Genomic DNA, 27109 nt, shown 5'->3' with positions numbered 1-27109 from the left:
GGTTGGTGCCTGTGCTGGTTCCTGGGGCCGCCATAACCAAGTGCCACAAACTGAGGGCGTGTGGGGAGGTTGGTGCCTGTGCTGGTTCCTAGGGCCGCCAAAACAAAGTGCCACAAACTGGGAGCCTTACGACAACAGAAATGTTTTCTCTCACAGTTCAGGAGGCCAGAAGTCTAGCATCAAGGTGTTGGCAGGGTCACGTGCTCTCTGAGACTCTGGGGAGAATCCTTCCATTCTCCCCTGGTGTCTGGAGGTGGTCGTCCATCCTTGGCATCTTGGCTTGTGGCTGCATCACTCCAGTCTCTGGCTGTGCCGTCACTGTGTGTCTGTGTTTCTCCTCTTCTTACAAGGACACAGTCATGTTGGATTTAAGGCCTACCCTACCCCACTGTGACCTCATCTTAACTAATTACATCTGCAAAGACCCTATTTCTGAAGAAGGTCCCATTGTGAGGTTCTGGGAAGGACGTGAATTTGGGGCACACTGTCCACCCCAGTACCGTCCTGGAGTCCTGCACTTGGTCAGTGTGTTTGGGAGCGTGTCTTGCAGGCCATTGTGGGATTTCAGGAGGGGCAGGCATGCAGATGTAGGGTGTTGCAAGTGAGTCTGTGTGGCCGTGGCCCACAGCTGCTTACACTGTGGCATCATCGTAGCTCTGCAGCACTTCAGCGAGAGCACCCTGGAGTATCTGGCCAACCTGGACCAAGCCCCTGACCCCACGGTCAGGAAGGATGCCTTTGCCACCGACATCTTCAGTGCCTACCACATCCTCTTTCACAACTGGCTGCAGAGCCGTGAAGCCAAGGTATGGCCTGTTCAGTCTGTTAAGAACCTGTGGTCTCACCTTGCTGGCCACTCTGTCCCACCCCAAGCCTGGCCCACCACCACGAGGGCCCACTCCAATCACCTGGGCCTCTTCTTCTGTCTTCAGGCTCTCGGTGGGGAACGATTTGGCAGGGAGGGGGATGGAGCCCTGGAGTCTACACGTGTCCCTCCCCCCCCGCCCCCACTGCTGGTGCCCTGCACTCAGGAGGTGGGGGTCTTGTCAAGGAGTGGGGGTGCCTTGTGCAGGGTCTCACCTGCAGGTCCCCATAGGGTATGGCTTGTTTGCTGAGACCTAGTTGCTGTGGACACACCCTTCCTGCCGCCAGCCTACTCTGCCCTGAGGCCTCAGCACTGCCTGGGGGAAGAGCTGAGCCATGATGACAGCATGGTGGATGGGTGTCTCCTGCATAGGCCCTGTGGCCTGGCCCTTTAGGACCCCCTGGTCACGTGATAACCTGGGTTTACTCACTTCCTGTCCTGGGTTCTTGGTGAATGGGCTCTTTGCTGTTCTGTCCCGTGTTGACTGTGAGCATTGCTGAGCTGGTTTGGAAATTAACACCATGTCACTGTCTCCTCTCAGCTCCGGCTTGCTGTGGTGGAGGCCCTGGGGCCCATGAGTCACCTGCTGCCCAGCGAGAAGCTGGAGGAACAGCTCCCCAAGCTCCTGCCCGGAGTCCTCGCTCTCTACAGGAAGCATGCTGAGACCTTCCACGTGTCCAAGGTGCATGCCCGTGTGCTGTGGCCTGTGCAGAGTTTAGTCCACTGTCCGATATCAGAGGACCCGTCTCAGACAGGAAGGTGTAGGCACCCAGCAGAGAGTAGCCCTGAGAGCTTTTCAGATTCAGTGGTGGATGGTGTCAACTCTAAAAATAAACAGCTAGTTATTTTACCAGCAAAATAAGTTTATTTGGGAATGGCCAAGGAATTGGAATTTGGGACACACAAACTATGGTGAACCATAGGCAAGTCCAGAGAACAGAGGAGGGGAGCGTTCTTTTATAGAGGAAAAGAGGAAGTTGGGAGGGGCTATTCTGAATGAAAATTCATTGGAAGAGAGTGAGAGTTTGGGTTGTGGCAGTTTCTCATTGGCTGGGTTGATGCTGGGCAAAGAGAAAATCTTCCTTCCTCTTGCTGAGGTATGTAAAGTAAGCTTCTTCCTGCTGAGGTATGTAAAGTAAGCTGACAGTGATACATATTTGAGAGCTCCCCGATCAGGGCATCCCAGCTTCATTTTGAATGAGGTTTTCCCTTATTCATTTTCACATTTACCCATCTTGATCAAAATCTTTCCTTGAAAGCATTGCTGATGAAGAGTCAGGTTTTCCACATTTGGTGGTTTTGTCCCTTGGTGCCAGGAATGATCTTTCCTGGTTGTCATGTCCCACATTGGAGGGCAAGTAGACAGACTGGAAAATAGTGAGGCCACATTTAAGTAACAAGGAAGGGTGGAAGCGAGAACTCTCAGACATTTCCCATCTAAAGTCTATATCTTATCAAGGTTGTAATCATTGGAGATCATCTCACAGTGCTGAGCTATCATCACCCTATTGGATATGTTGTTTCTACAAAGATTTGACAGGTAGCAGGTACAAAGCTTAAAAATAATTGTAGAAAGCAGAATTGAAAGTAATATGACAAATCTAGTTTGCATGATGGTTCTACACCAGGAACCCAAACCTGAAGGTAACCAGCTAAATAGGTCGAAAGACCAGGGGTCATCAGGTGAAATTTGTTGTAACCAGTGGACTCATTTCCTGATCTTGTGTAACTGAGTTTCTACCTCTTCAGAGGCATTTATCTATGTGCAGCAGGTGGTATTTCCTACTGCACCAATGCTTCCTTTTTCAGCAAATAGGTAATCAAGTGCTTTGTCCAAAGCAAATTTAGCTAGTGAGTCCAGTGATTGTTGTTGAGCTGCCACTGGTCTGGCTGTTGAATGGGCTAGCTCTCCTAATGTTAGAGAGAGATTTCTGATCATGCATTCATCGGCACTTACCCTGACCCAGGAGAGAAAGGCTCTCCTAATGGAGGCAAACCCAGAGTCACGTCTGTCTCCCGCAAGTTCTTGTTTAAGGTAGCTCTGGAGGCTTAATGGGGTGGACCGATGGGAGGCCTAAGATCTTTTATGGATGCTGACAGGGACAGTTAAATGTCCCAGTAAGCATTGACCTCCAATTTGCCAGCTATCTAAACATTCATATGCCCATGGGAAATGCCATCCACCGCAGACAAAAATGATACCAGGTGGGGCACAGAGGACTCCAGCTAAAGTCTGGCTATCCATAGATCCATTAGCTGGAATTTCCTGATTGACCCTTTCAAGCCAATGATCAGAGGGGTTGGGATGACATTCTGTGAGATGCCTTCCCGTCCAAAAGGAGTGTTTTCTAAAAGCCTCACAAAGAGGAGTTAGCCCGTTTGTTTTGCAGGGGAACAGATCATGTTTAGGTAAGGGAAAGAATGTAGGGGAGTGAAGTTTGTGCTGTTAGCAAAAGTGGAGCCAGTCACAGTTATGACTGGGGAGAGGTTGGAACAAGGTTCAGAAACATCAGGCTGTAACAGCTGACTCGATAGGTTACACCTGCAGGCTTGTGGGCATCATCGACAGTGACATTTGGGACTAAGGAGAAATTGGTTACAGACAAGACCAAGGGGTCTCTGACGTCATGAGCAGATCTGAGCTTCTGATGACAGATCTGACATTCAGAAAGGTTTCCCCCTTTTGCAGTAGATTGGGAAATGCAGATAACAGCATTGTTTTTCCAAAAAGAGGGAGAAAATAAGGTGAGAAGCAACAGTTGGAAAAAAGTGTACAGACCTGGTGCGATCATCTTAGGAAAACTGTCCACTTCAGCTGTCATCTACTTCAACTCCTGGCAATCTTTGCTTTCAGGTCACCAGTTGCAGGCCCAGTCAGGGTTTGGTGCTTTCTTTAGATGTGACACGTGGATCCAAGAGTCTCTTCCCTGGAGGTTGGCAGCACAAGGGTTGGTTAACAGTACCTGATAGGGGTCTTTCCAATGGGATTGAAGAGAGCCTTTCTGGAGGTGTCTTTTCTAATAGACGAAATCCCCGGGTTATAACAAGTGATGCTTAAGGTCTTTTTCTCCTGGGAGCACGCTGTAAAAGGATTGCTCTATCAAAGCACGGTTATTTTCAACAGAAGCATAATTAGGCCTTTACAATATTGAAATATATCTCTTCTTATTGGCTGTGGATTAAAAGAAGCAGGAGCCAGGTGCATTGGACGTCCAGTGATTAGCTCAAAGGGTGAGAACTTACATGGGTTCCAAAAAGGGTGGATCTGAGCTTTAGAAGGACTGATGGCAGTACCAGTGGCCAGGGTGTTTGAAGGGGATCTGCAGGTTTTCCCAGTTGAGTCTGAGGGTACCATTAGTACGTTTCACTAGGCTTGAAGATTGAGGGTGGTGCGCACAGTGAAAACGCTGTAGAGCTGGCTGGACAGTAGAGACTTGTCGAAGCACTCGACTGGTGAGGTGAGTTCCCTGGTCACTGTGAACTTCATGGGAGGTTCCCCAGGTGAGGACAATGTTTTCTAATAAAATTTTAGCTACAGAAGGGGCAGTAGCCTGTCTGCAAGGGAAAGCTTCAGTCCAGTGAGAAAACATGCAAACCATGACTAAAACATATTTATGTCCATGAGACGGGAGAAGCTGAGTAAAATCCACTTGCTAAACCTTGAATGGTCCGTTGGATAATTTAGTTTCCGTGGGCGGTACAGACAGGTTTCTCAGGACTGTATTTTGGGCAGGTGGGGCAAGCAAGGTAAGCACTTTTTGTGACCTTGTTAATATTTCCCCACCAGTGTGGGGAAGGGTATCATTTCATCAGTAGACGGATGATTTAATGCATGTACAGTGGCCAGCAGTAGGAATTTGAGAGTCTCTGGCAGGACTGGATTAGTATTTGGCCCAAGACAGAGTTCTCTCTTTTTCTCAAACCACCAGTTATTAGGTTTCCAATATTGCTTTTCCTTTTCTGGGGCCAAGTCTTGGGCATCTCTAGTCAATTTTTCTAGGTTATCATTTGGGGGAACATCTCTTTGGACCATGACAGAGGTTTGTTATTGGTTCTTTTGAGAGCAGCGTTCTTGGCAGAAGTATCAGTCAGGTGGTGTCTTCAGCTTCCAGAGAGTTAGTGGAATGCCCAGGGACCCTAATAATAGCCAAAGTGGCAGACAAGAGTATGCCATCTAATAATCTCTGGACGTAACAGCCATCTTTAATTTTATCCCTGCTGGAAGTAAGGAAGTCTCTCTGTTTCCATAGCATTCCAAAGTCAGGAGCTACTCCAAAGGCATATCTATTGTCAGTATAGATATTTGCTTGGCCAAAATGTTATATGGATATGTAACATATAAACATCTAGTTTTATCCTTAGCCAAAATGCAGGCCTGAGTAAGAGCGTATAATTCAGGGAGGTAGTCGAGGGCAAAGGTGCTGCCTCAGTGGCTTCAAAAGGAGTTGCAGAAGCCTGCCCTGCATGATATTTACCATTTTCACCCTTTGAATAACAACCATTGGTAAACCACAAAAAGTCAGCGTTATCCAAAGGAGTTTCCCGTAAGTCGTCACAGGGTCAGGAGGTGGTCTGTCAGTATTAAGCAGCTGTGAGGGGTTTCGTCAGTGGGAGGGGAGGAGTAGCAGGGTTAATGTTGTTACAGTGAGTCACATGAGAAGCGGTTAGCAAGAGGCTGTCATAGGAGGTGAGATGACTGGTTGAAAGGTTGAGTGCAATGAGAGTTTCAAAGGGCTTCTACCACACGGGGTACAAGAATAGTTAGTGGGACCCCATGGCTATTTCTTTGGTGGCCTCAACCAAGAGGGCAGTAGCAGGAATGGCTCTGAGGCAAGGGGCGTATCTTCATGCCACAGGGTCTAGCTACTGACTGTAGGACCCTGTGGGGCGAAGGTGATCTCCGTGTTTTGGGGTGGGTACTCTGAGAGCGTTTCCTTCCTCATATATGAAGAGGAAAAAGGGGAGTTGCTAGGGTGTCCAAGGGCAGGAGGATTTATCAAGCTTTCCTTTAAGGTATTAAAAACTAGGTCATCCTGATCTTCCCAAGTAATAGGGTCAGATTTGGTGTTCTTTAGTAACGTATATAAAGACCGGGCTGTGAGAGAAAAGTTTGGAATTCAGTTCCCACAAAAGCGAGCCAACTCGAGAAAACCTTGTAGTTGTTTGCTTTTAGGTTTGGGGAAATTCAGGATGCCATGAAGCCTGTCTGGATGTAGGTGCAGCCCTTGTTCTGAGATCAGGTGCCCTAAATAACGAACTTGAGTCTGAAAAAATTGCACCTTCTCTTTAGAAACTTTATGGCCCTTTGAGGCTAAAAGCTTTACAAGGTGGATGCTGTCTTAGAAGCCTGGGAAGGTGAGCAGAGAAGCAAGTCGTCTACATATTGTAATAAAGTAGAGCCTCCAGGAAACTTTATATCATCTAAATCAACTTTTAAAGTTTGGGAAAAGTAATAAGGACTTTCGGTAAAACCCTGAGGCATCACTGTCCAGGTGTATTGTTTTTCTTCCCAAAGCTTTATCCACTGGGGTGCTAAAAAAGGGGCTACGTAAATCACTCCCAGTGAAGAATTTGCTTTCGGTGGGGATAGAGGCTAATAAAGTATGGAGATTGGGGACAGTGGGGTGACAATATTGTTTATGGCTCAGAGGTCCCAGACAAACCTCTATCCGTGGTCATTCAGTTCCCTCACAGGCAAAATAGGAGTATCGCAGGGACTAGTACAAGGGATAATGAGGCTGGGCCTTATAGTCTTCCATTATCGGCTTCATGCCCTGGAGGGCCTCCTTATTTATAGGGTATTGATTAATTCTTGGGAGAGGCTTGGAGAGATCTAATTGGATCTTAATAGGAGGTGCGCTGTGGATTCTCCCGATATCAGTTGAAGATTTTCCCTATCATGAGCGTGGTAACTAGTCCATTAGGGACAAATAATTAGTGTCCTTAGAATTAGCTTCAGTCATGTCTGAGACAGAGCAAATAAAAGATGTTGAAGAGTCATTGGATTCACCTAGTTGGCTATTTTGGTTGCTGCTGTCAAATACTAGAATTATTTCCCCCTTTCGAGAGAAAGAAATTCCAGCATGATATTTTTCTAAGAAATCTTGGCCCAATAAATGAATAGGGGTGGGGGAGCTAAGGAGAAAGGGTGGGTACCTCTTAAGGGGGCCCAAACAGAAGGGAATAGGTTTAGAGACAGGGATCTGTTGAGGTTTTTTTGAGACGCCCACCATTTGAACTGTCTTAATACTCCAAGACAGAGGCTGTTTTATAACAGTGGTTGAGCACCAAGAGTGTAGCTCCAGTGTCAGTAAGGACAGAGAGAGATCCATTCCCAATATGGAGAATGCTTTCTCCAAGTCGATTAAGGAGAAAGATTGGGAGGAGCCCTGTGGTTCTGGAGTCCTGCCGTTGGAGATTAGGAGGGCTGTTAGAGGCCTGAAAGCTCCTGGAGCACTTGGGCTCGTAGCAGTCTTTCTTCCAGTGCCCTGGCTTTCTGCAATAATGGCAGAGATCAGGAGGGTTTTGGTTTTGTTTAGGGGCCTCCATTTGTTGAAGTTGAAAATTAAGGATTTTAGTGGTCTTCCTTTTAATTGAATCATTTAGGATGTAGGCAAGCTGGTTTGCTAAATTAACAAATTTGGAGTGGATGTCATTTCCCATTCCATTCTGGTCCTTTAAACTAGAAGAGAAAGATCCTGGTTCATCCCATTAATGAACAAAGAGTTAAAGGCTACCTGAGTGGGTTTTACTTCCATGGGAAGGCCAGAATTTTCCTTAAAAACAATCTGAAGTCGATTGTAATAGTCATGAACAGGTTCACGAGGGTTTTGAGTGCAAGCCTGAATTTTGTTCCAATCAACAGCCTGGGGAAAAACTTCTGTAATTGTTCAATGAAGATGTTTAGCAAGTGTTTGGGCATCCTACCAATAGTTAGAATTCTGTTTCTCTAAATTCCTTTCAGGATTTTCCTATCAGGGAAGTTTTATCCAGTGTTGGGCCTGACCTTGAGTGACAAACATGTGGACTAATTGATATAAATCTGAGAAACCAGACTGATAAGTTTGAATGTTAAATTCTTCAGCAGATCTATGGGCATCCTCAGTTACTTTGGGGAAACCTTTGACTATGGCTTATAATTCAGCTTTAGACCAGGGAATATAAGAAATTAGGGGCTTGGTGATTTGGACCCTTGGAAGGCCTGACTTTAAAGGGGCGACTTTTAATGGGTTTGGGAGAGGAGGGAGTGGAGAATCCCCTTCCCTCTAAATTCTAGAGGTGGAGGTAGAGCTTCTTCCTTTGAGCCCTGGCAGTCGCCCACAGTCAGCCAGAGGTCGGGCCTGGGGGCTTGAGGTGGGACTGACAGCCCTTCTCTTCCCTGTCCTGAGCAGAGCCTGGGCCAGATCCTTGAGGCAGCTGTGAGCGTGGGCAGCCGCACGCTGGAGGTCCAGCTCGACTCACTCCTGGCTGCTCTGCATGCTCAGGTAGGCTGGGGGCAGGAGTGGGCTGCTGGGAGGGTGCACCAGGGGGTGGGGTGAGTTCACTGGAGTGGGGCTCCAAGGGGAAGAGCTGCTGGGGGTGGGCACTTTGAGGGGAGCATGCTGCCGGTGGGGCAGGGTAGAGGCAGACCCTGGTGCTGCTTTGCTGGGGCCCTCCATGTGAAGGTGCCTGCTGAGGGTACAGGGAGCTAGAGCCCGGGTGGGTGGTCCAGCCAGGTGGGCCTGAAATGCTGGGTGTTCCCTGAGTTGTGTGGGTGTGGCTCTCGGTGATGCAGCCACTTTGTCTTCTGCTCAACAATGGCTCGTGCAGTGTGACACAGGAATCCCCAACATGGAAGTGGCAGGAGCAGGCAGCCAGCAGGGCAGAGGTGTCTGCACTGGGTGTGGGTCCCTAGGGGACTGAGCGCAAGCCGAGCAGAGAAGAGGCCGGGGCAGCTGTGAGCAGGAGCCAGCAGAGGGGCTGTAGGAGGTGGGCGAGGGGAGAGGTCTGAACACTACTGGAGAAGGGGCTTGGGGGAGGCTTATCAGCTGTGCACGCCGCTCCCCCCCAGGTCAGATGAGAGGTGGGGAGGTCTAGGGATCCCGGGGCAGGTGGGTGGAGCGGTGAAGATGTGAGTCCAGTCCGTGAGACTTTCTGAGCGAGAAAGAAGAGGAGCAGAAAGCTGGAGAGAGTGGGAGCAGGTGGCTCTTTGGAAAGAAAAGCAGAGAGGTGTGGATTTACTTCTTTGCTTTACGCCACTGGGGCGTCTCTGGGCCTGCGGCTCCTCCCAAACCAGCTGCAGTGTCAGCCTGGCCCCACAGACCTGCTGGCCCCAGGCGTTCCCGGCTGCACACACAGGCTTCCCCTCAGGACCTTGGTCCCAGACAGGGGCAGGGGAGGGGAGGGCTACGGTAGAGGGATTCCACAGCAATTTAGGTTGTGAACTATGGTAAAGTACTTGAAAAACTGCATGAAATGGATGGACTCCTAGAAAAAACTTAAAACATCAAAATTGGCAGGAGAAGAAATAGAGAACTTGATGAAACCAATAAAGAGTTGGAAATAATATTCCAAGAATTTCCTTCTTTAAAACAAACCAAGGACTCACAGGGTTTTAAGGTTCAGTTTTGTCAACTTAAAAGCAAATATGCCACTTATTTTATCTCAAAATGGGTTTACTTGAGAGTGGCCAAAAGAATTGTAATTCAGGATATGCATGCAATGGTGAACCACAGACAAATTTGGAAAAGGAAGGAGGGAGCTGCTTTTGTGGAGAAAAAGGAGAGGGAGGGGCTGTCCTAAAGGAGAGTCCATTGGGGAGAGTGACAGTGCAGGGCGGCAACGCCTTCTCATTGGCCGAGCTGTTGAGGGGTGGGAGAGAAATCTTCCTTCAGGAGGAAAATAGTGTTCCTTGGGACCCAAGATGCAGGCGTCTGTCTCTTCCTGTTCAGTGTATTGATGACAGGTGATAGGGTGTGAAAGCGCCCCCTACAGGCCCTCCCAATTCCAATTTAGTTAAGATTTCTTTTATTAATTTCTACAGTTCTACCAAACTTTTGAGGAACAGTTAATTTCTGTCCTATATTGGTGGATTTAGAGATCAGAAAAATATCCAGAGCTGCCTGATTGATTTCTGTGAGGCTAGTCTTGATTCTAAATCCAAGTCAGGACCATACAAGAAAATCTAAGTATATAATTATGGGGATAGATGTGAGGATCCTGTACACAGTAAAGCTAACTGACCCAACACTATACTCTCAAAACATGAGGTGCAGTAGCGCTCAGCCTAGGAAGCTGGAGCAGAGCCCTGTGGCCAGCACCTCCACCTTACCAGGCTTGTTCAGCAGTGAGAAGCTATCATCACCAAAATAGATTAGGGAAGATATCCTCTGGTCCCAGTTGATGCAGAAAAAGCTTTTGATGAAGTTCAGCACCTATTTCTTGTTAGAACTCTTAGCAGCTGGGATTGGGAAGGAACTTCTGTAACTTGATCAAGTTTACTCACCCAGACCCTCAGCGCATGTCAGGATAAATGGGAAACAGGCACATTCCCTCTAGGGTCAAGAGTAGGAAGAACTCCCACTCTCACTGTTAGTGGGGTCCAGATCCAATTCTATAAAGAACAAACCAGAAATGAGGGAGGCACAAGGCCTGGGAGAGAGGACAGGACTGTCTTTCATCATTGCCCACCACCCGCCCTCGGGACCTGGTCCCTGCTGTGTGCTTCTCTAGGGCACTGACCTCCTTTTAATACGCTCAGTAACTGATTGCTTGTTGCTTGCCTCTCCCCTGCTACAGTGGATACTGCATGAGGTTTGGGTTTTGTCAGTTTTGTTCACTGCTATGTCTCAGCACATAGAATAGTGCCTGTCACTTGTAAGCACTCAATAAATATTTGTTTTATGGATGGTTGATTCTTCATCTAAAAATTCACTCATGTCTGAACTGAATCAGTACACAAACATTAGAACTAATAATAAGTTCAGCAAGGTTGCCAGCTACGAGACCAACCTATAAAAATCAACAGCATTTTTCTACACCAGTAGTGATCAACTAGAAAGTATAAACAAATACCATTTACAATAGCAACAGAAACTTATGAAGCATCTGGGAATTAACCTAACCAAGAATGCCTGAGCTCTCTATGGAGGAAAAGTTTACAACTTGAAAATATAACAGTGAGAAAAAATGAGAGATGTAGCACAATATCATTTACTTAATATCAAAATGATTGCATGAAACAACACACGTGCACAAATTGTAAAAACAAAGAATGATTATCTATGGGATGGGGACGGGAGTGGAGAATGGTTTAAAAGGAAAATGTAAATATATGACAGCTGAAAAGGTGGAAAAAATGTGATATTTCCTCTTCTTTGAGCTGTCCATTCATATCTTTTGTTTTTCTATTGGGTTTTAGGTGTTTTTCATATTGGTCTGTAGCAGTTATTTATAGTCTTGTATCATATGTGTATAAATTCTTGTTCCTACTTTGTCCTTTATTTTTTGGCTCTGTTTATGATATTTTTGCCATGCAAAATTATTTAATTTGTGCATCATCATTTATCCATCTTCTATGTTATAGTTCAGGTTTTGTTATACTGAGAAAAGCCTTTTGAATTCCACCGTTATTTTTCAGAACCTCCCATTTTCCTTTTTCATTTTATTGTTTAATCCATCTGGAATTTATTTTATGGAAAGAGTAAGAATCTAATTTTATCTCTTTTCAGAGGACTACCCATTTGCATTGGTTATCTATGCCGTGTAACCAATGACTCCAAAACTTAGCACCTTAAAGTAGCAACCGTTTATTATCTCACAGTGTCTATGGGTCAGGAATCCAGGGGCCCCTCGGCTGGATGGCTCTGGCTCGTGGTCTCATGTGTTTGCAGTCACACGTCATCTGAAGGCTCCGCTGGGGCTGGAGGATCTGCTTCCAAGGTGGCGTCCTCCTGTGGCTGTTGGCGGGAGACCTCAGTTCTTTGCCCCGAGGCGCTCTCCATAGGCTGCTTGAGTGTCCTCACACATGAGTGAGTGATCTGATGTAGCAGGCAGGAAGCTGTGGTGCCTTTTATGACCATATTAGGTCTTTACAATGGAAATAACAAGGAGCTACCTGGGAAGCTGGAGCAGAGCCCTGTGGTCAGCACCTCCACCTTACCTGCTTCCTCACAGTTCTCTGAGAACTGGCAGATTCCAGGTTGGGGCGGAGCCTGTGTTCTGGTGACGCTCTGTACTGTTGGTCATCTCTTCTGGCTCATAAGATGGACTCTAGTGAGGAGTTGCCTTAAGGCCCTTTGCCCAGAAGCCCTGCTGGAGTCCTTTGCCATGAGCCTGAGGGGTGAGTGAGGACTGGGATGCTATCCTGGGGCTCAGCCCTGGTGAGTGTGGGGGGCTTTAGTGTCACTCAACATGCAGTGGAACCCACATACACCTGCGACCATCCTCAGGTTCACTTTTACCAAAGCAAGTTTTTAAAAGTTATTTTGAACGAATTAATTCTAGGTGTTTTGATTTCCAGTGCTTTCCAAATTGTAGAGATTAGTGGTTTCCAGCCTGTGCCCAAGAGTGTATGCCCAGGGAAGCGGGAAACTGTCTCCTTTCTCATAAAGAAGTGTCCCTTGGGAATTTGTTCTCCTGGCTGCTGGTGGGAAGGGTAAGGTGTGGAAGGAGCCAGGACTCTTCCTTTGAGATGTGAGGGTCAGCTGCGTGTGCTGCTGTCTGTCTCCCCTCCCCAGCTGCAAGGACGTGGGCTGAGGTCCCTGAGGCGGCCTCTAATCACAGGGGTGAGTGTGTCTGTGCAGCCAGCTGGGAAAGGGCCAGAGAGATCTGCACCTGCAGGGTCAGCTGCCTGCCGTGGTGGTTGAGGTAGAAGCCTGGAGCCCTCGGGAGTCTGCTCTGGCCCAGCATCTTTAGGAGCACCTGCCCTTTCCGCCAGCCTGGCTGGGCCCAGGGTGGCAGTGCCATCCCCCGTAACCTCTTGTCTTCTGTCCCCTGGAGCAGGTTTGTGTGCCTGTGGAGTCATCAAGCCCAGTGGTAATGAACAACCAGAAAGAGGTGCTGCGCTGCTTCACAGTGCTGGGTAAGAGAGGCCAGGCAGCCTCACACCTGGAGGCCGTCAGTGGACACACGTTTCTGCACTCGCCGTGGAGGCTGATGAACCGCTTCTGTATAAGGGATGGTGGCAGCTTTGGGTGTGGGTTGGGGGAGAGAAGGCCTCTTTGTCCACTTCTGTCTGGGCCTGCATGTGACCCTACGGACCTCACAGCCGAGAGCTGGCTGGGCCGCAGCCCTGAGCGTCCATCCTCCCCGGCTCCCGGTTTTCCAGGTGCAGGCAGTGAGCCAAGGACAGATCATGACAATTTTTGATGTGTGCTTGCCCTGCAGCTTGCTGCTTACCTGACCGCCTGCTGTCCTTCCTGCTACCCAAGCTGGACGCCAGCAATGAGAGGACCCGTGTGGGCACCTTGCAGGTCCTGAGGCACATCATCAACTCGGCCGGTGAGTGGCCAGTGTAGAGCACTGCCTGAAAAAGTTAGATATTGTCCATCTTTTAGGTGAAAAGGAGCATCTTGCTTTGAGTTCTTTAAAAGATTTTCCTAACTTTCTATTTTGCAAAATTGCAAACTTTTTGAAAAGTTGCAAGAGTAGTACCTGTCTGCTCAGCAGCAGATGTCCATCACCCATGTTTGCCTTTGACAGCGGGCTGCAGGCACTGGGACACTGCGCCCCTGCTCCCAGGCCGGGCGTTTGCCACACGCCCGCTAGACTGAAGGCTCAGTTTCGCAGACGTGTCACACGTTGTCTGTTACCGCTGCCCCCGCTGTGTGGGGTCCAGTTGAAGGCACACATTGGAAGAGTTGAGGCCAGTTGTTCTGCAGAAGGCCCCTCAATATGTATGTCTGATTATTTCCTCACAGTTAGATAGAAGGTTTCAGGTTTCCTGTTTTGAAGGCTAATTAGCAATAAGCTTCAGCATTTTTCACACCTGAGTTTGTGTTTTTCGGCGAGTCTTGTTCAGTAAACAATGGCCATGGGCCACACTGGGCCTGTAGCCTGCGAGCTAAGAATAGTTTTTACATGGTAACGAGCTATGAAAGGAAACAAAGAAGAATATGGGACATGTGGTCCTTGGAGCCTAAAATATTTTCTTTCTAGCTCTTAATGCAACAAATGTGCCTGTCCTGTGAGTTTCGCTCCAGGTCAGTTCCAGGTTGCAAACAGCGTCTGTAGAGATGGGGCAGCTTACGGAGTTCAGGAATGATGAAGCAGCATCTTGGGAAGGGCGGAGACAAGGGAAGACAGTAGCAGCTTGGACCATGGCCCAGCTTGTGCCATGTAGCCGGGAGTGTGGAGCCATCAGCACACTGGCTCCCTGGGGAGGCGCCTCAGACGCGGAGGGTGGCAGCCGGCAGACAGAAAGCAGAGCCCCTAGGCAGCCTCTCATGTGAGGTGCCATGGCAGTACTCTCCCTGCTTCACGGACGAGAAACCGGGGAGGGGAGGGTAAAGGGAGTTGCCTGCACCACTCCTCTGGGAGTGGCTGAGCGGCATTTGAGATGGAACCTGGGGCAGCCTCGCCTTCATTTTCTCCTTGACTTGCTGTTTCCTTTTGCTAGAGATGCTTGTCTCCATGCGGAAGGTCAGCATTTGTGCGCAGTAACTAATCCTGCCTGCCTGCCTTTGTTAATTCTTCCATTGCATTTGTGTTTCCGAAGTCATTTCAGTTGACCTGTGTTTCATTTTTTCCTTTAAGTTCTTTCTCTATGTATTTACGTACATATATATGTGTGTATACACAAAGAAATAGATGTTTGAGTAGTAAGTAGTCCAAAAACATGCTTTTTCACACTCTAGTACATCTTAGAGAACTTATAATCTCAGCACTTGTAGATCTGTCACGTTTTGTTGTTTCTATTCTGAAGTGTAACACATATACAGAAAGTGCACACATTTTAACTGTTCAGCTCAATGAGTTATCACAAAATAAATCCTGTGTCCGCCACCCTGTGAAGAGTAGAACACTGACGCACCCGGAAGCCGCCCCCAGGCGCCTCCCACAGGGAGCCCCCAGCTGACTTCTGACAGCAGAGGGCAGTGTTGCTGTTTTGGGCGTTTAAATAGCATTGTAGAGTGTATTGTTTTGTATCCTTCAATATTGTTTGTGAAATTTATACATATAGTGTGGGTCCGTCATCTTCCTTTCTGTGAAGTACCCCAGTGAGTATCTCCTACTGTCTATCCGTTCTAGTGGTGACGGGGAGACGGCTGCTTCCAGTTTTTTACTGTTATGCGTAAGGCTCCTGTTAACAGTTTTCCTGTGCCCGTTCAGTCAGTTGTGTACCTAGGAGTAGAATTTCGAGTCATAAGGTTGCATGTGTTCAACTTTGGTAGATAAAACCATTTTATTTTCTGAAGTAGCTGTTTGTACCCCGTGCCTTACACCTCACAAGCAGCGTGTGAGCCTCGTGGCTTCATGCCCTTGCCACACTTGTTAGTCGTCACTTTTAGCCACTGTGGTGAGTGTGCTATGGTATCTCATTTTGGTTTCTAAAAATTAAAAGATATTTATTTTGACTTACAATGAGAAATTCATTAATAGCTTGTTGATCTATCAGAAGTCTCCTTAAAAAATATTTTTCCTTGATGGCAACCAGGTTTTATTCTTTCTTTTTCAATTTTACTGCAATATAATTGACATATAACATCGTGTAACTCTAAGGTGTACAACCAGGTGGATGACCCAGCCTGTCCCCTAGCAGGGGCAGCCTAATCAGAACTCCCCCTCCCCACCCAGGCCTTGTTCATCACAGGAGCTGCTCTGTCCTAAGTGCAGGCTGTGTCTGAGCTCCTGTAACCCTCCGGGCACCCACAGGAAGGCGCTGTAAGAGTAGGTGAGGCCAGTGAGGCTTGGTCAGGTTAGCAACACCCCCAGGCCTCGCATCAGCACAAGGTGGCGGGTTGTTTTTGCCTGGATGCCCTTACTTTTTTATTCTAAATCCAGAAATTTTATTGACACGGTTGGCTGTCCTGGGGTGATATTTTTCCCCAGGTATGTGGAGTGCTGTTTTAATATGTAGTTTCAAATCTTATTTTATCTCAGAAATTTTTTTTAAATTATAGTATTTCAATATTCCACTGTTTCAGAATTCTTCTTTGAAACTCCCTGTTATATGTGTATTGTGTCGCCTCTGCCTATCTTCTGTACTTTTTAAATCAAATCTTTTAAAGTTTTTTGGCCTCCAGTCATATTTTTCCTGGAGTTTCACTTTCTAATATTGAGAATAAGTTACATTTAGTGAAATGCACAAATCTCAATTGTACAACTTGGTGACATTTTATACCTTGTTCACCCGTATGACCATTACTCAAATCAAATTGTGGAACTTTTCAAAAACCCAAAAAGTTTCCTTGTACTTTACTTTCAGACAACAGCGACCCCAACCTAGGAAGTAACCACTTTTCTGACTTCTGTCACAATAAATTAATTCTATCTGTTCTTGAATTTTGTGTAAATGAATTTACTATAGTAGGTAAACTTTTGTGTCTTCTTTCGCTAAGCATAATATTTTTGAGATTCATACATGTCGTGTGTATCAGTTCATCCTTTTTTATTGCCAAGTAGTATTCCATTACCTTTTATGAATAAAAAATATATTTTCGTTAATGGACATTTGGGTTGTTTCCAGTTATTGACTATTATGAAGAAAGCTGCAATGAACATTCTTGTACAAATCAATTCGTAGGCATGTGCACCTGTTTCTCTAGGTGTGGAATTACTGGGCCATAAGAAGATAGATGTATGTTGAATATTATCAGAAACTGCCAAATAGTTTCACAAGGTATCATACTATTTACATGCTCACTTATCATGCATGAGAATTCCAGTTGCTCCAACATCCTTGCCAACTCTTGACATTTCCATCTTTCTAATTTTAATCTTTTTGGTGGGTGTGTAGTGGTATTTCACCATGGATTTTTTTTTTTTTTTTTTTTGAGGAAGATTAACCCTGAACTAACTGCTGCCAATCCTCCTCTTTTGGCTGAGGAAGGCTGGCCCTGAGCTAACATCCATGCCCATCTTCCTCTACTTTGTACGTGGGATGCCTACCACAGCATGGCTTTTGCCAAGCAGTGCCATGTCCGCACCTGAGATCCAAACTGGCGAACCCTGGACTGCCAAGAAGCGGAATGTGCACACTTAACCACTGCACCACCGGGCCAGCCCTCACCATGGATTTAACTTGAATTTTCCTAATGAGTAAATTGGTTAAGCATCTTTTCATATACTTATTGACCTTCCAGTATCTTTTTGTGTGGGGGAGGTTCCTGTTCAAGTCTTTTTGCCATTGTTTAATTGGATTGTTAGTTATTATGGTTATGTTTAGGAGTTCTTTGTCAGATATGTATAGGTGGAGATGTATATTCTTTTATGGTTAGTGCCTTTATGTCTAAGAAACCTTGGCCTTTCCAGAAATCATGAAGATATTCTCCTGTTTTCTTCTAGAAGCTTTATTGTGTGAACTTCAACATTTAGTTCTATGATTCATTTTTAATTAATTTCTGGGTGTGGTGTGAGATATAGGGAGACAAGATTATTTTATTTTCATATGGACATCTAGTCCTTCTGGCACCGTTGGGAAGACTTTCCTTTACCCCTGAATTGCTCTGGTACTTTCAGACAGTCGGGGGGCCGTCTGCCTTGACGAGGTGGCACAGCTTGGGCGGCTTAAACAGCAGACGCGTGTTGTCTCAGTTCTGGGATCTAGATGTCGAAGATCAGGATGTCAGCAGGGTTGGTTCCTTCGGAGGCTGTGAGGGGGAATCTGCTCGGTGCCCCTCCCCTAGCTTCTGGTAGCTGCTGGCAATCCTTGATGTTCTTGGCACGTGGAAGCCCCCTGATCTCTGCCTTCATCGTCATCTCTGCAGGCCTCTCCCTGGGTGCCTGTCTGTGTCCTTTCTATAAGGACACCAGTAGTGTTGGATTAAAAGCCCGCTCTATTCCAGTGTGACCTCATCCTAACTTAACTAACTACATCTGCGATGACCCTGTTTCCAAGTAAAATCACCTTCCGAGGTACTGAGGGTTAGGAATTCAACATATGAATTTTGGGGACACAAGCAGCCCATAACATTATATGTTAGCAGGAATGTTTCAGCACTCTGTTCCGTTCCTCTGATCTCCTTACACCAATATCACACTCTTTTAATTCTTGTAGCTTTATAGTAAATCTTTAAATCTGGTAGAGTATGTCCTTCAACTTTGTTCTTCTTCAAGATTGTTCATCTCCATTTAAAAAACCTTTTTATTGTGAGACAAATCACAGGTAGAAGCCACAGAAAACAAAAGTGTGGCTTAAGGACTCGTTCTAAGACAAACACCTTTGCATCTACAACCAGGTCTCTTGTATTGGCCTTGTCACTCCAGAAGCCCCTTCTCGGCATCTGGTTCCAGTCATAACCCCTTCACCCCATAAGGAAAACTATCCTGATTTTATAGTAATCACTTCCTTGCAGTTTTATAGTTTTATCACCCAAACGTATATCTGTCAGGTGCCATAGTTTAGTCATGCCCGTTAAAAAAATATGTATATATTTGTCTCTCCTTTCTTTGGAGGCTTGCCATTGGTTGTTTTATTTGTTTGTTTATAATTGTTGTAAAATGCGCATAACATAAAATTTACCATCCTAACCATTTTTAGGTGTACAGGTCAGTAGTGATAAGGACATTCATATTATTGTGCAACCATCTCCAGAACTCTTTTCATCTTGTAGAACTGAATCTCGGAACTCATTAAACAACCACGCCCCGTATTTAAGTCTCTTTTAAACTACAGGTTCTCCTCTATTCTCTTTCTTCCCTTGTGATTTATCTGTGGAAGAACCTGGGCCATTTGGCCTGTAGAGTTTCATGCAGTTGAGTTTTGCTAACTGCATTCTCAAGGTGCGGGTCAACGTGTTTCTCTTTCATCTGAATTTCTTACAAATTGGCATCTGGATTCAGAGACGAAGTCAGACTCAGGTTCAATCCCTTTGGCAAGATGATGGGAGGCACCTGATATCTGTTTTTCTCTCTCCTGTGACCTTGGCAGCATTGATGCTCACTGCCTGGGGGCAAATTCAGTGATGTTCTAATCTATCATTTCTTTTTCATTGACTGATTGGAATACCTTGATAAAGAGATATCCCTCATCTACTGTTTGATTCCCCAGAGGTATGGCTCATATAAGGAAGGCAGGATCAATCCTTGATTCTTTTGCTTTGCTTATCAGGTTTTAAGATAATAGATTGGTTCCCTATCATTCTGTAAAGGTGATCATGTCTCCTTTTAAAAAAAATCATAAGGGCCTATGAGTTTAAACATATTTCATGGATTTCAGTTCACTGCAACAGTTACCATTATTGAAGCTCAAATTGCCTCATCTTGGCTATCAGAGGCCTCTTCAAGTTCTGAGTCCTTTGACACAACCTCACTGATCTCTGACAGCCGATGGCCTAGGCTGATCTTACATATTTCTCACCTCAGACCTGGAATCAGCCGTTTCTCGAAAAAGCCCTAGTTTCCTTTAGTGAGAAACTGTCTTTCATGATGACCATGTGTTGCTATGGGTGTTTGTTACTTCTAGGTGGTCACTGTTTCTGGGCCTTTTCAGTAAACAGAGCTAGAAAATATCAGTGTATGGATGGATGGATAGACAGATAGATAGAAAGAAAGTTATATAGATAGAAAGACAGACAGAGGTAGAAAGAAAGACAAATAGAAAGAAAGATTGATGGACACAAGGAAGGATGGAAGGAAGGATAGATAGAGAGATACTTTCATACTGATGCTTCCAGTTCAACACAGACTGCACAGCATTTCCTTATATTCTTTCCTCTTATATCTGCATCTATTCCTCCACCCTGAGATCTGGTTCTCAGGATTGACAGAATTAGAACATCCCACTTTTAGTCGTTTTATCTCCTATTACACACACAAGATAACACTAGAGTAACACTAATGCTGCCATCACCAATAAAAGGACTAAAAACGTGAAAAATATTTTGCATGTCTTTCCCTGTTCTCCCTTGTTTAATAGTTGTGCTCTCTTGGCCTTGTCTGAGCAGCTGGCCAGCACGTGCTGTCCTCCCCTTCTTGCCTCTCATTTGGTCCTCATTCTACAGGTGACTGTTGGTAGGAAACTTGGCCCCCTCCCGAGGCCCTTGGCTCTGCTCCTCTGATTGTCTGAAGCTCTTTCTGTAGTGGATTCCACAGGAAGGCTCATGGAACGTATTCTTTGATTTCTTGCTTGTTGGTAATAGTTTATTTGTGCTTTTTATACTTGATGGTCAGTTTTGTTGGCTATAAAATTCTTGGTACACATATCCCATGTTACTCCATTTTCTTCTGGCACAAAGTTGCCAGATTTAACAAAGACAAACAAACAAATGAGATGTCCCAAGTATTGCATGGGACATTCTTGGACTAAACAATTATTTGTTGTTTATCTGAAATTCAAATTTAACTGAGCATCCTGTATTTATCTGGCAGCCCTCTCGTGGCATAAATCTTTGCTGTCTGAATCCGATAATAACCTGATTTTCTATCCTCTTATATGCCATGTGTGTTTTTTTAAAATTTGCTTTGTTTTTAGATGTCCAAAGGGTTTTTTCTTTTTCCTTAAAGTCCAATAGTTTTACTAGAATGTCTTGGTATTGGTTATTCTGGGTCATCCACTGCAGTGAGAATGGAGCGCCTGCTCTTCACTCCGCCTCTCCTCTTCCTGCCACTGTCCCCCAGCCTCGCTCCAACCATGGTGGACCTCTCTCCTCTGTCACGTCAGCCCCCTCCACCTGCATGCCTCGCGGCCAGCTCCTTCTCTTGCTTTGGGTCTTAGCTTCAATGTCCCTTGTTCAGAAGAGCCCCTGGACGCTATCGACCCTTCCAGATTTCATACCCCATTGTCAGTCTGTTTCTCAGCCTCTTGTTTGTTCCTTTCGTGACATCATTATAGTTTGCGATGAGCTTATTTATTATCTGGTTGTGTTACATGTCTCTATCAGGACATGAGCTGCTTGGGGCAGGGCCCTGTCTGCCGAGTGCTGTGGCGCGTCCTCAGCAGTTGTGAGGGCCTGGCTGATAGCTGGCCTCAGCACACTTGAGGAGTGAATGGAAGGCTGTAGGGGAGGGCACCACGTTTCAGTGTCAGCACCTGCATGGCACGATGGTGGTGGGTTTTGCTTTTCACTTTGCACTTTTTGTATTTGTTTGTTGTTTTGAACCTCGGGAATGTGGAACTGGAGGGATGTCAGTCCTTGGCTGCCTGTGTTCCACATTCTCAGGTGTGGCAGCCCTGAGCCCTGGCTGATGTCCCTGTTTCCCCTTTCTGCGGCAGGGCCTGCCGTCAGCTTGTGCCCATTTTTCTATTGGGTTGTTTGTTTATATTCTTTAGTCTTTCTAACCTTTTATTGGGAAATATAAATATGAGCTGAAAAGTTCAGGGCTGCCCCCGTGAGCCACTCTTCAGACTCTCCTGGTGACCGCCCTTGTGGTTTCGTGTGCCCTCAGTCGTGCCTGTTTCTGAGCTTTTACAGGTGGAATCACCCTGCTGCATTCTTTCCTCTTCTCCTTCTTTGCCCAGTAGGATGTTTTTAGTGACCCTCTGGGTGGCAGCGTTACCAACCTTTGGCTCGCTTTGGTTGCCGAGTCCTGGTCAGTGGCCAGACAGTGCCATCACCCCAGCTGCCACGTCCTAGGCTGGGCCTGCCCTCCAGTGTGGTGCCCAGGCATGCGTGAGGGCTTGCCACCACTGCAGGGCCTTCACCTGCGTGGAGTCACTGCAGCTCCTCAGCGATCATAGGTGATGCCGAGCTGCTTCCCAAAGCCATGTGCTGGGGTCCCTAGCACCTCCGGGCATCCCAGCCGCTTTGCCCCTTGCTTGCACGTGGCTTTGTCCCAGACTCGACTTTGCCCGTGGGGCAGCTGTCCTTGGCCTCCGGACCGGCAGGTGGTGGATTCCCACGGCATTGCACGTCTGTTGGCAGTGGGGACTTGTTCAAGTCTTTTCCCCATTTTTCTATTGCTTTGTCCTTCTTTTTCTTGTCGACGGGTGGGATTCTCTGTGTATGGAGGACGTGAGTCCTGGTTGTATGGTGTATTTATCTTGTCTACCTTGGTGTCCCCTTTTCAGTCCTTTTCATGCCGTTCTGATTCACAGAAGTCTGAGCCTCAGTGTGCTCCTTCACCGCCTTTGTCTTCCATGCTTCCCAGTTCTGTGCTCGGGAAGACCCTTTGTAGTATCTTACAGGAGCAGCAGTTGGTCTCACGGTTGGGTGTAGAATCAGTCTTTTCTCAGCTTGTACAGTGTGCGTCTCCTGCTCTTATTTTGTGTTATCATGACCAACTCTCGTGGCTGGCACTGTGCCTGGTGCTGCCACCCTGCTCACTGAGTGGTGGGCTGGAGGAGGCATGGGCTCCAGGCCTGAATCGCTGTGGTTGGCTCTGGCATTTGCTGCTCCAAAGCCCTGAGGACTCAGGTTCCTCATGTGAGATGGGGTCATGACAACACCTCTCCCCTAGGATTGTCCTGTGGAATAAAAGCGCTCTCATACAGAGTGCCTCGAAGGGTGCCTACATGGTGTACACACACTGTGTCTGTTTTCATTTTTGTTAATCTCATGACCACTTCTTTTTTTGTTGTTGTTGAAGAAGATTAGCCCTGAGCTAACTTCCACCGCCAATCTTCCTCCTCTTTGCTGATGAAGATTGGCCCTGAGCTAACATCCGTGCCCATCTTCCTCTACTTTATTTATTTATTTTTTTGAGGACGTTTAGCCGTGAGCTAACTGCTGCCCATCCTCTTCTTTTTGCTGTGGAAGACTGGCTCTGAGCTAACATCTGTGCCCATCTTCCTCTACTTTATACATGGGACACCTACCACAGCATGGAGTGCCAAGCGGTGCCATGTCCGCACCTGGGATCTGAACTGGCAAATCCCAGGCTGCCGAAGCGGAACGTGTAAACTTAACAGCTGTGCCACCGGGCCATCTCCTCATTACTGCTTCTTGATAGTCACTTTTTATTATAATTGAAATATCAGGAAACAAAGAATTATATTGCTGGTTCTCAAAGTGGGGCCCTCGACCAGTAGCGTCAGCTCACCTGGGAACATGTGGAAAGTACACACTCGAGCCCACCCAGCCCTGTGGCTCAGAGCCAGGGAAGGGTCTGACAAGCCTGCCTGTGATTCTGATACTGCTAAAGGCACCTCTCACACTTGAACCTGGGTCTCCTGACTCAGCCCACTCTTTTACCTGCTGCCCTAAACTACCAACCTTCTAGCTTTTTAATTGGGTAAAATAATGTTATTTGGGAAAAAAAGTCATTTGTCCCCTGGACGGACGTGGGTGGGCTTTTGCTTATGTGTTCTCGTCCTTCTCCCACGTGGAGGGCCATCCTGAGGCCAGACTCCTGACGACATGGCCTTGGACCTCATGGTGGTGGACGCGCCAGCCAGCTTTGGTCTCAGTGGGGAGACTGAGCCATCTGTTCATTTCTTGCAGCTGCTCAGATGGAAGTTAAGAAGCCCTTTATTCTCTCCTCCTTGAGGCTTCCTCTCCTGGACACCAACAGCAAGGTAAATCGGTGGGGCCAGCCTGTGCTCTGCTGTGGCAGCCGAAGGGCATGTGGCCTGGCCAGGATCTGAGGCTACCCCTGACCAGGCAGCTGCCCCCTCAGCCAGACCTAGACAGCAGAGGGAGACCGCAGGAATGGGCACGCTGGTGAGTGATGTGTCTAGGCCTCCCTACATCTTACCCCCGTACAGTTAACCAGGTATGAAGTAGGTGATGGTCCCTAAGACCACCCTCAGGTTTGATAATTCTCTAGAGGACTCCCAGAGCTCATGAGAGCTGTCAGACTCACAGTTACGGCTTATTACACTGAAAAGACAGAGACTGACCTCAGCCATGGGAGAGGCGCATGGGGTGGGCTCAGGAGGGCCAGACACAGAACTCCCAGTTGTCCTCTCCCCATGGAGTCCCTGGTGGCCTTAGCTCCCCGTGCAGTGATGTGACAGCACACATGGAGTGTGGCCAAGCGGAGAACCCCTCAGCCTTGTGTCCAGGGTCTTTATGGGGACCTCCGTGGCTTAGACCTGGTTGATTGCCCACATGGCTGACCTCAGTCTCCCGCCCCTCGGGAGGCCCTGGAGGAGGCACCAGCTCTGGGGAAGAGGCTGCTGTTTCTGGCCACAGTGACCTGGCTGTGTCTTCAAGCCACTGGCTGGAATTATTGAGTGGGGCTGGAAAGCGGGCTCAGAACTCCCAGGAGTGTATGGACAACAACTGCAGGTTCAGGGACCTCACCCTGAAGGGTGAAACAGAGCCAGGGATGATGGCACATGAGAGGCACTGACCCTGAGGAACAGCAGCCCTACAGCCCAAGGCTGGGCCGAGAGCTGGACAGAGGGGATGGGTGCGTTTGGAGCCAGAGAAGCAGCAAGTCTAGTGCCTGGGAGAGGAGGGAGGTGTTGGACAGGAGGAAGAGGCCTTCCCCTGAAGATGTGAGCATGTCTACAGGCCAGCGAGAAGGCTGCCTGTGTAGCCAAGCGGCTGTGAAGAAAGTGGGGGTGGGAGCAGGCATGGGTCAGATGCAGACACAGGTGCAGGTGCAGATAAAGGTGTAGATTCCAGTCCAGGTGAAGGTGCAGATGCAGGTGCAGGTTCCAGTATGGGTGCAGGTGCAGTTGGGTACAGGTATGATGTAGTGCAGAGGTCGGTGTATGTGCAGGTGCAGGTGTGATGCAGGTGGGGGTTTGCGGGTATGGGCGCAGTGCAGGCACGGGTGTGGGGCAGGTATGGGTGCGGGTGCAGGCACAACTGTAAGTGTAGTGCAGGTGTAGTTACAGGCACAGGTGCAGGCAGAGGGAAGGCAAGATTCCTGTGCTCCAGCCAGATTATGGTGGCACTGTGAGGAGCTCTCTGTGAGGCCCCTCCCCGCTCTCCTTTGGTTCTGGGCAGGTGAAGCGGGCTGTGGTACAGGTGATCAGCGCCATGGCCCACCATGGCTACCTGGAGCAGCCTGGAGGCGAGGCAATGATCGAGTACATCGTGCAGCAGTGTGCGCTGTCCCCCGAGACTGAGGTAAGGGGGCACCACCTCACCCACCTGTTCTGGGGTCCAGGAGCTGTCGGCCTTCTGGGCCCACATTTCCCCACCTTTGTCGGGGGTTGTGGTTATCAGCAGCCGCCTGGCCCCAGCTGGAGGGCAGCGAGGTGGGTGAAGGCCTGGGCCTGGGTCTGTGTGCTGAGCAGCTTTCTCTAATTCCTGAGTCAGGGCCTCTGCACCTTGGTGGCTCACTTCCTTAGCTCCAGGACTCAGAAAGGAGAGGCAGAATAGACACGTGGCTCTCTTTGGGGGTTTTCTATTTAAAAAGTTATTAAGCAAGTCCCAGTTTCTTCTTGAGGGAGAGCAGGGTAGACTGTGGTGCAAATAAACAGGCACAACTGGGCGGTCTCGATGTCACTGCCACAAGCCCACGGGTGAGGGCAGCGGCTCTTGGGCCCTCCTGCTCTGGACCTGGTCTCTTCAAGTCCACAGAGCCAGCCTGTATGCTAAGGGCAGCTCGGAACTGAGGTGGCCCTGCCTGGGGCACCCTCGTGCCCCCAGACGGGACCTCTGCATTTATGTTGAAGCACTGGAGTTCAACGAGAGCGAGTGGCCGCTCTGTTCCTGTGCCCCTGATAGGACTGTCAGCCCTCAGGGCAGGGCAGCCCGGCTTGGCGCTTTTCCCGCAGGCCTCGGGGAGGTTGGGCCTGCTGGTCAGTTTGGCCAGTTTCAACCTCTGCACCTTCACAGGCAGCTTCAAAGTCATTAGACAGGGACTGAGGAGAATCAAGAATTCTGCGAAGTCTGTTAGTCCCCTGTATTTTGGGATTTGAAGATCTCTTTTAATATTAGAAAACTAACAGACTCCTATTCTGGGAATTGTACTTTCAATTCCTTTTGAGGAAGAAGATTCTACTATGAATTCTGTAACTCATTGTCAGCGTTTTGAATAGGAAGAAATCTAACAGACTAAAATAATTTTAAAAACAGCAGCGCTCTGTGTGTGTATCTTCTTGCTTGATGTACTGCTTGCAGCTGGGAGCCGGCATGGACATGTGGGGTTCGTTGTATCAGTCTTTCTACTTTTGAATCTGTTTCAAAATGTCCATGAGAAAATGTTTTTTAAAAAGCAAAAACGACTCATCGTTCTGAGACTGGTTGGCCTGACTCACTACAAAGGGAGCCGAGCGGTGGTGGCAGAGGCCTTGCTGTGAGCCCCGGAGGGCGGGGCTCTGTCCACAGGCAGTGCAGGGCTGGCGCCTCGGGAAGGCACACAGAGGCGGGGTGAGCCCTGACTGATTCTGGAACAATCAGTCAAGTTCAAGGGCATTGGGAAAGAGAAAAGGGGACCCAAAAAGCTTTCCTTGTTCTTAGATTCCCCTAGAATGTCTTTGGAGAAATGTAAGTTAAAGATTAGAATTGTTTATTATTTATCGTTATTTTGCTGTTTCCTCTGTACTTTTTGCTTCCCCCCCCAACTTTCTTTTAAAATCAGAGTTACTGACGTGTAATTTGCATACAGTAAAATGCACCCTTTTAAGTGTACCATTAGGTGTTTTTTGACAAGTTAACACAGTCATGCAGCCACCAGCGCATCAGGACACAGAACATTCCAGGCCCCCAATTCCCTTTGCCTCTTTGTAGCCTGCCCCTCCTCCACCCCGAGGTTCTGGCAACTCTCATCTGCCTTCTGCCCCTGCAGCTCACCCTTCCCAGAATGTCGTCTAAGTGGCATCGTCCAGCACAGAGTCTTTGAGTATGACTTCTTTCACGTGTATCATGTGTTGGAGGTCATCTGTTGTCACATGCATCGTAATTTGTCCACTTTTACTGCTGAGTAGTACCGCAGTTTGTTTATCCACTCACCAGTAGTTGGACATTTCAATTGTTTCCAGGTTTGGCAGTTATGAATAAAGCCACCATGACCATTTGGGTGCAGGTTTCTGCGAGGTGTACGTTTGTACACCGTGGGCTAATGCCCAGGTGTAGGACTGCTGGGACAGATGAGAAGTGCATGTTAAGCTTCATGAGAAACTCACAAAGTGTCTTCCACTGTGGCTCCTCCCACCGGCGGTGTGTAAGAGCTCCTCTTGCTCTGCACCCCTGTGAGCACTGGGGGCTTTCTGGTCAGCATTGTTGATTTCTTAAGCCATTCTGACATGGTGGTGTCTCACTGTGG

General features: G+C 47.7%; 1 protein-coding gene across 8 annotated transcripts in view; it reads left to right on the top strand.

The window, feature by feature from the left end:
* Positions 1 to 27109, top strand: part of MROH1 (maestro heat like repeat family member 1) — a 95519-nt gene that overhangs the window by 33963 nt on the left and 34447 nt on the right. For all 8 annotated transcript variants that reach the window (XM_046642432.1, XM_046642431.1, XM_046642436.1 and 5 more), the window contains 7 exons: positions 655 to 806; positions 1407 to 1547; positions 8257 to 8349; positions 12848 to 12926; positions 13232 to 13345; positions 23386 to 23459; positions 24844 to 24966. In XM_046642432.1, the coding sequence (XP_046498388.1) occupies positions 655 to 806; positions 1407 to 1547; positions 8257 to 8349; positions 12848 to 12926; positions 13232 to 13345; positions 23386 to 23459; positions 24844 to 24966 (776 nt within the window). The remainder of the gene's footprint in view (positions 1 to 654; positions 807 to 1406; positions 1548 to 8256; positions 8350 to 12847; positions 12927 to 13231; positions 13346 to 23385; positions 23460 to 24843; positions 24967 to 27109) is intronic.

Source organism: Equus quagga, chromosome 16, assembly GCF_021613505.1.
Source record: "Equus quagga isolate Etosha38 chromosome 16, UCLA_HA_Equagga_1.0, whole genome shotgun sequence".
Taxonomy (NCBI): domain Eukaryota; kingdom Metazoa; phylum Chordata; class Mammalia; order Perissodactyla; family Equidae; genus Equus; species Equus quagga.
This window is presented reverse-complemented; position numbering and strand designations above follow the sequence as displayed.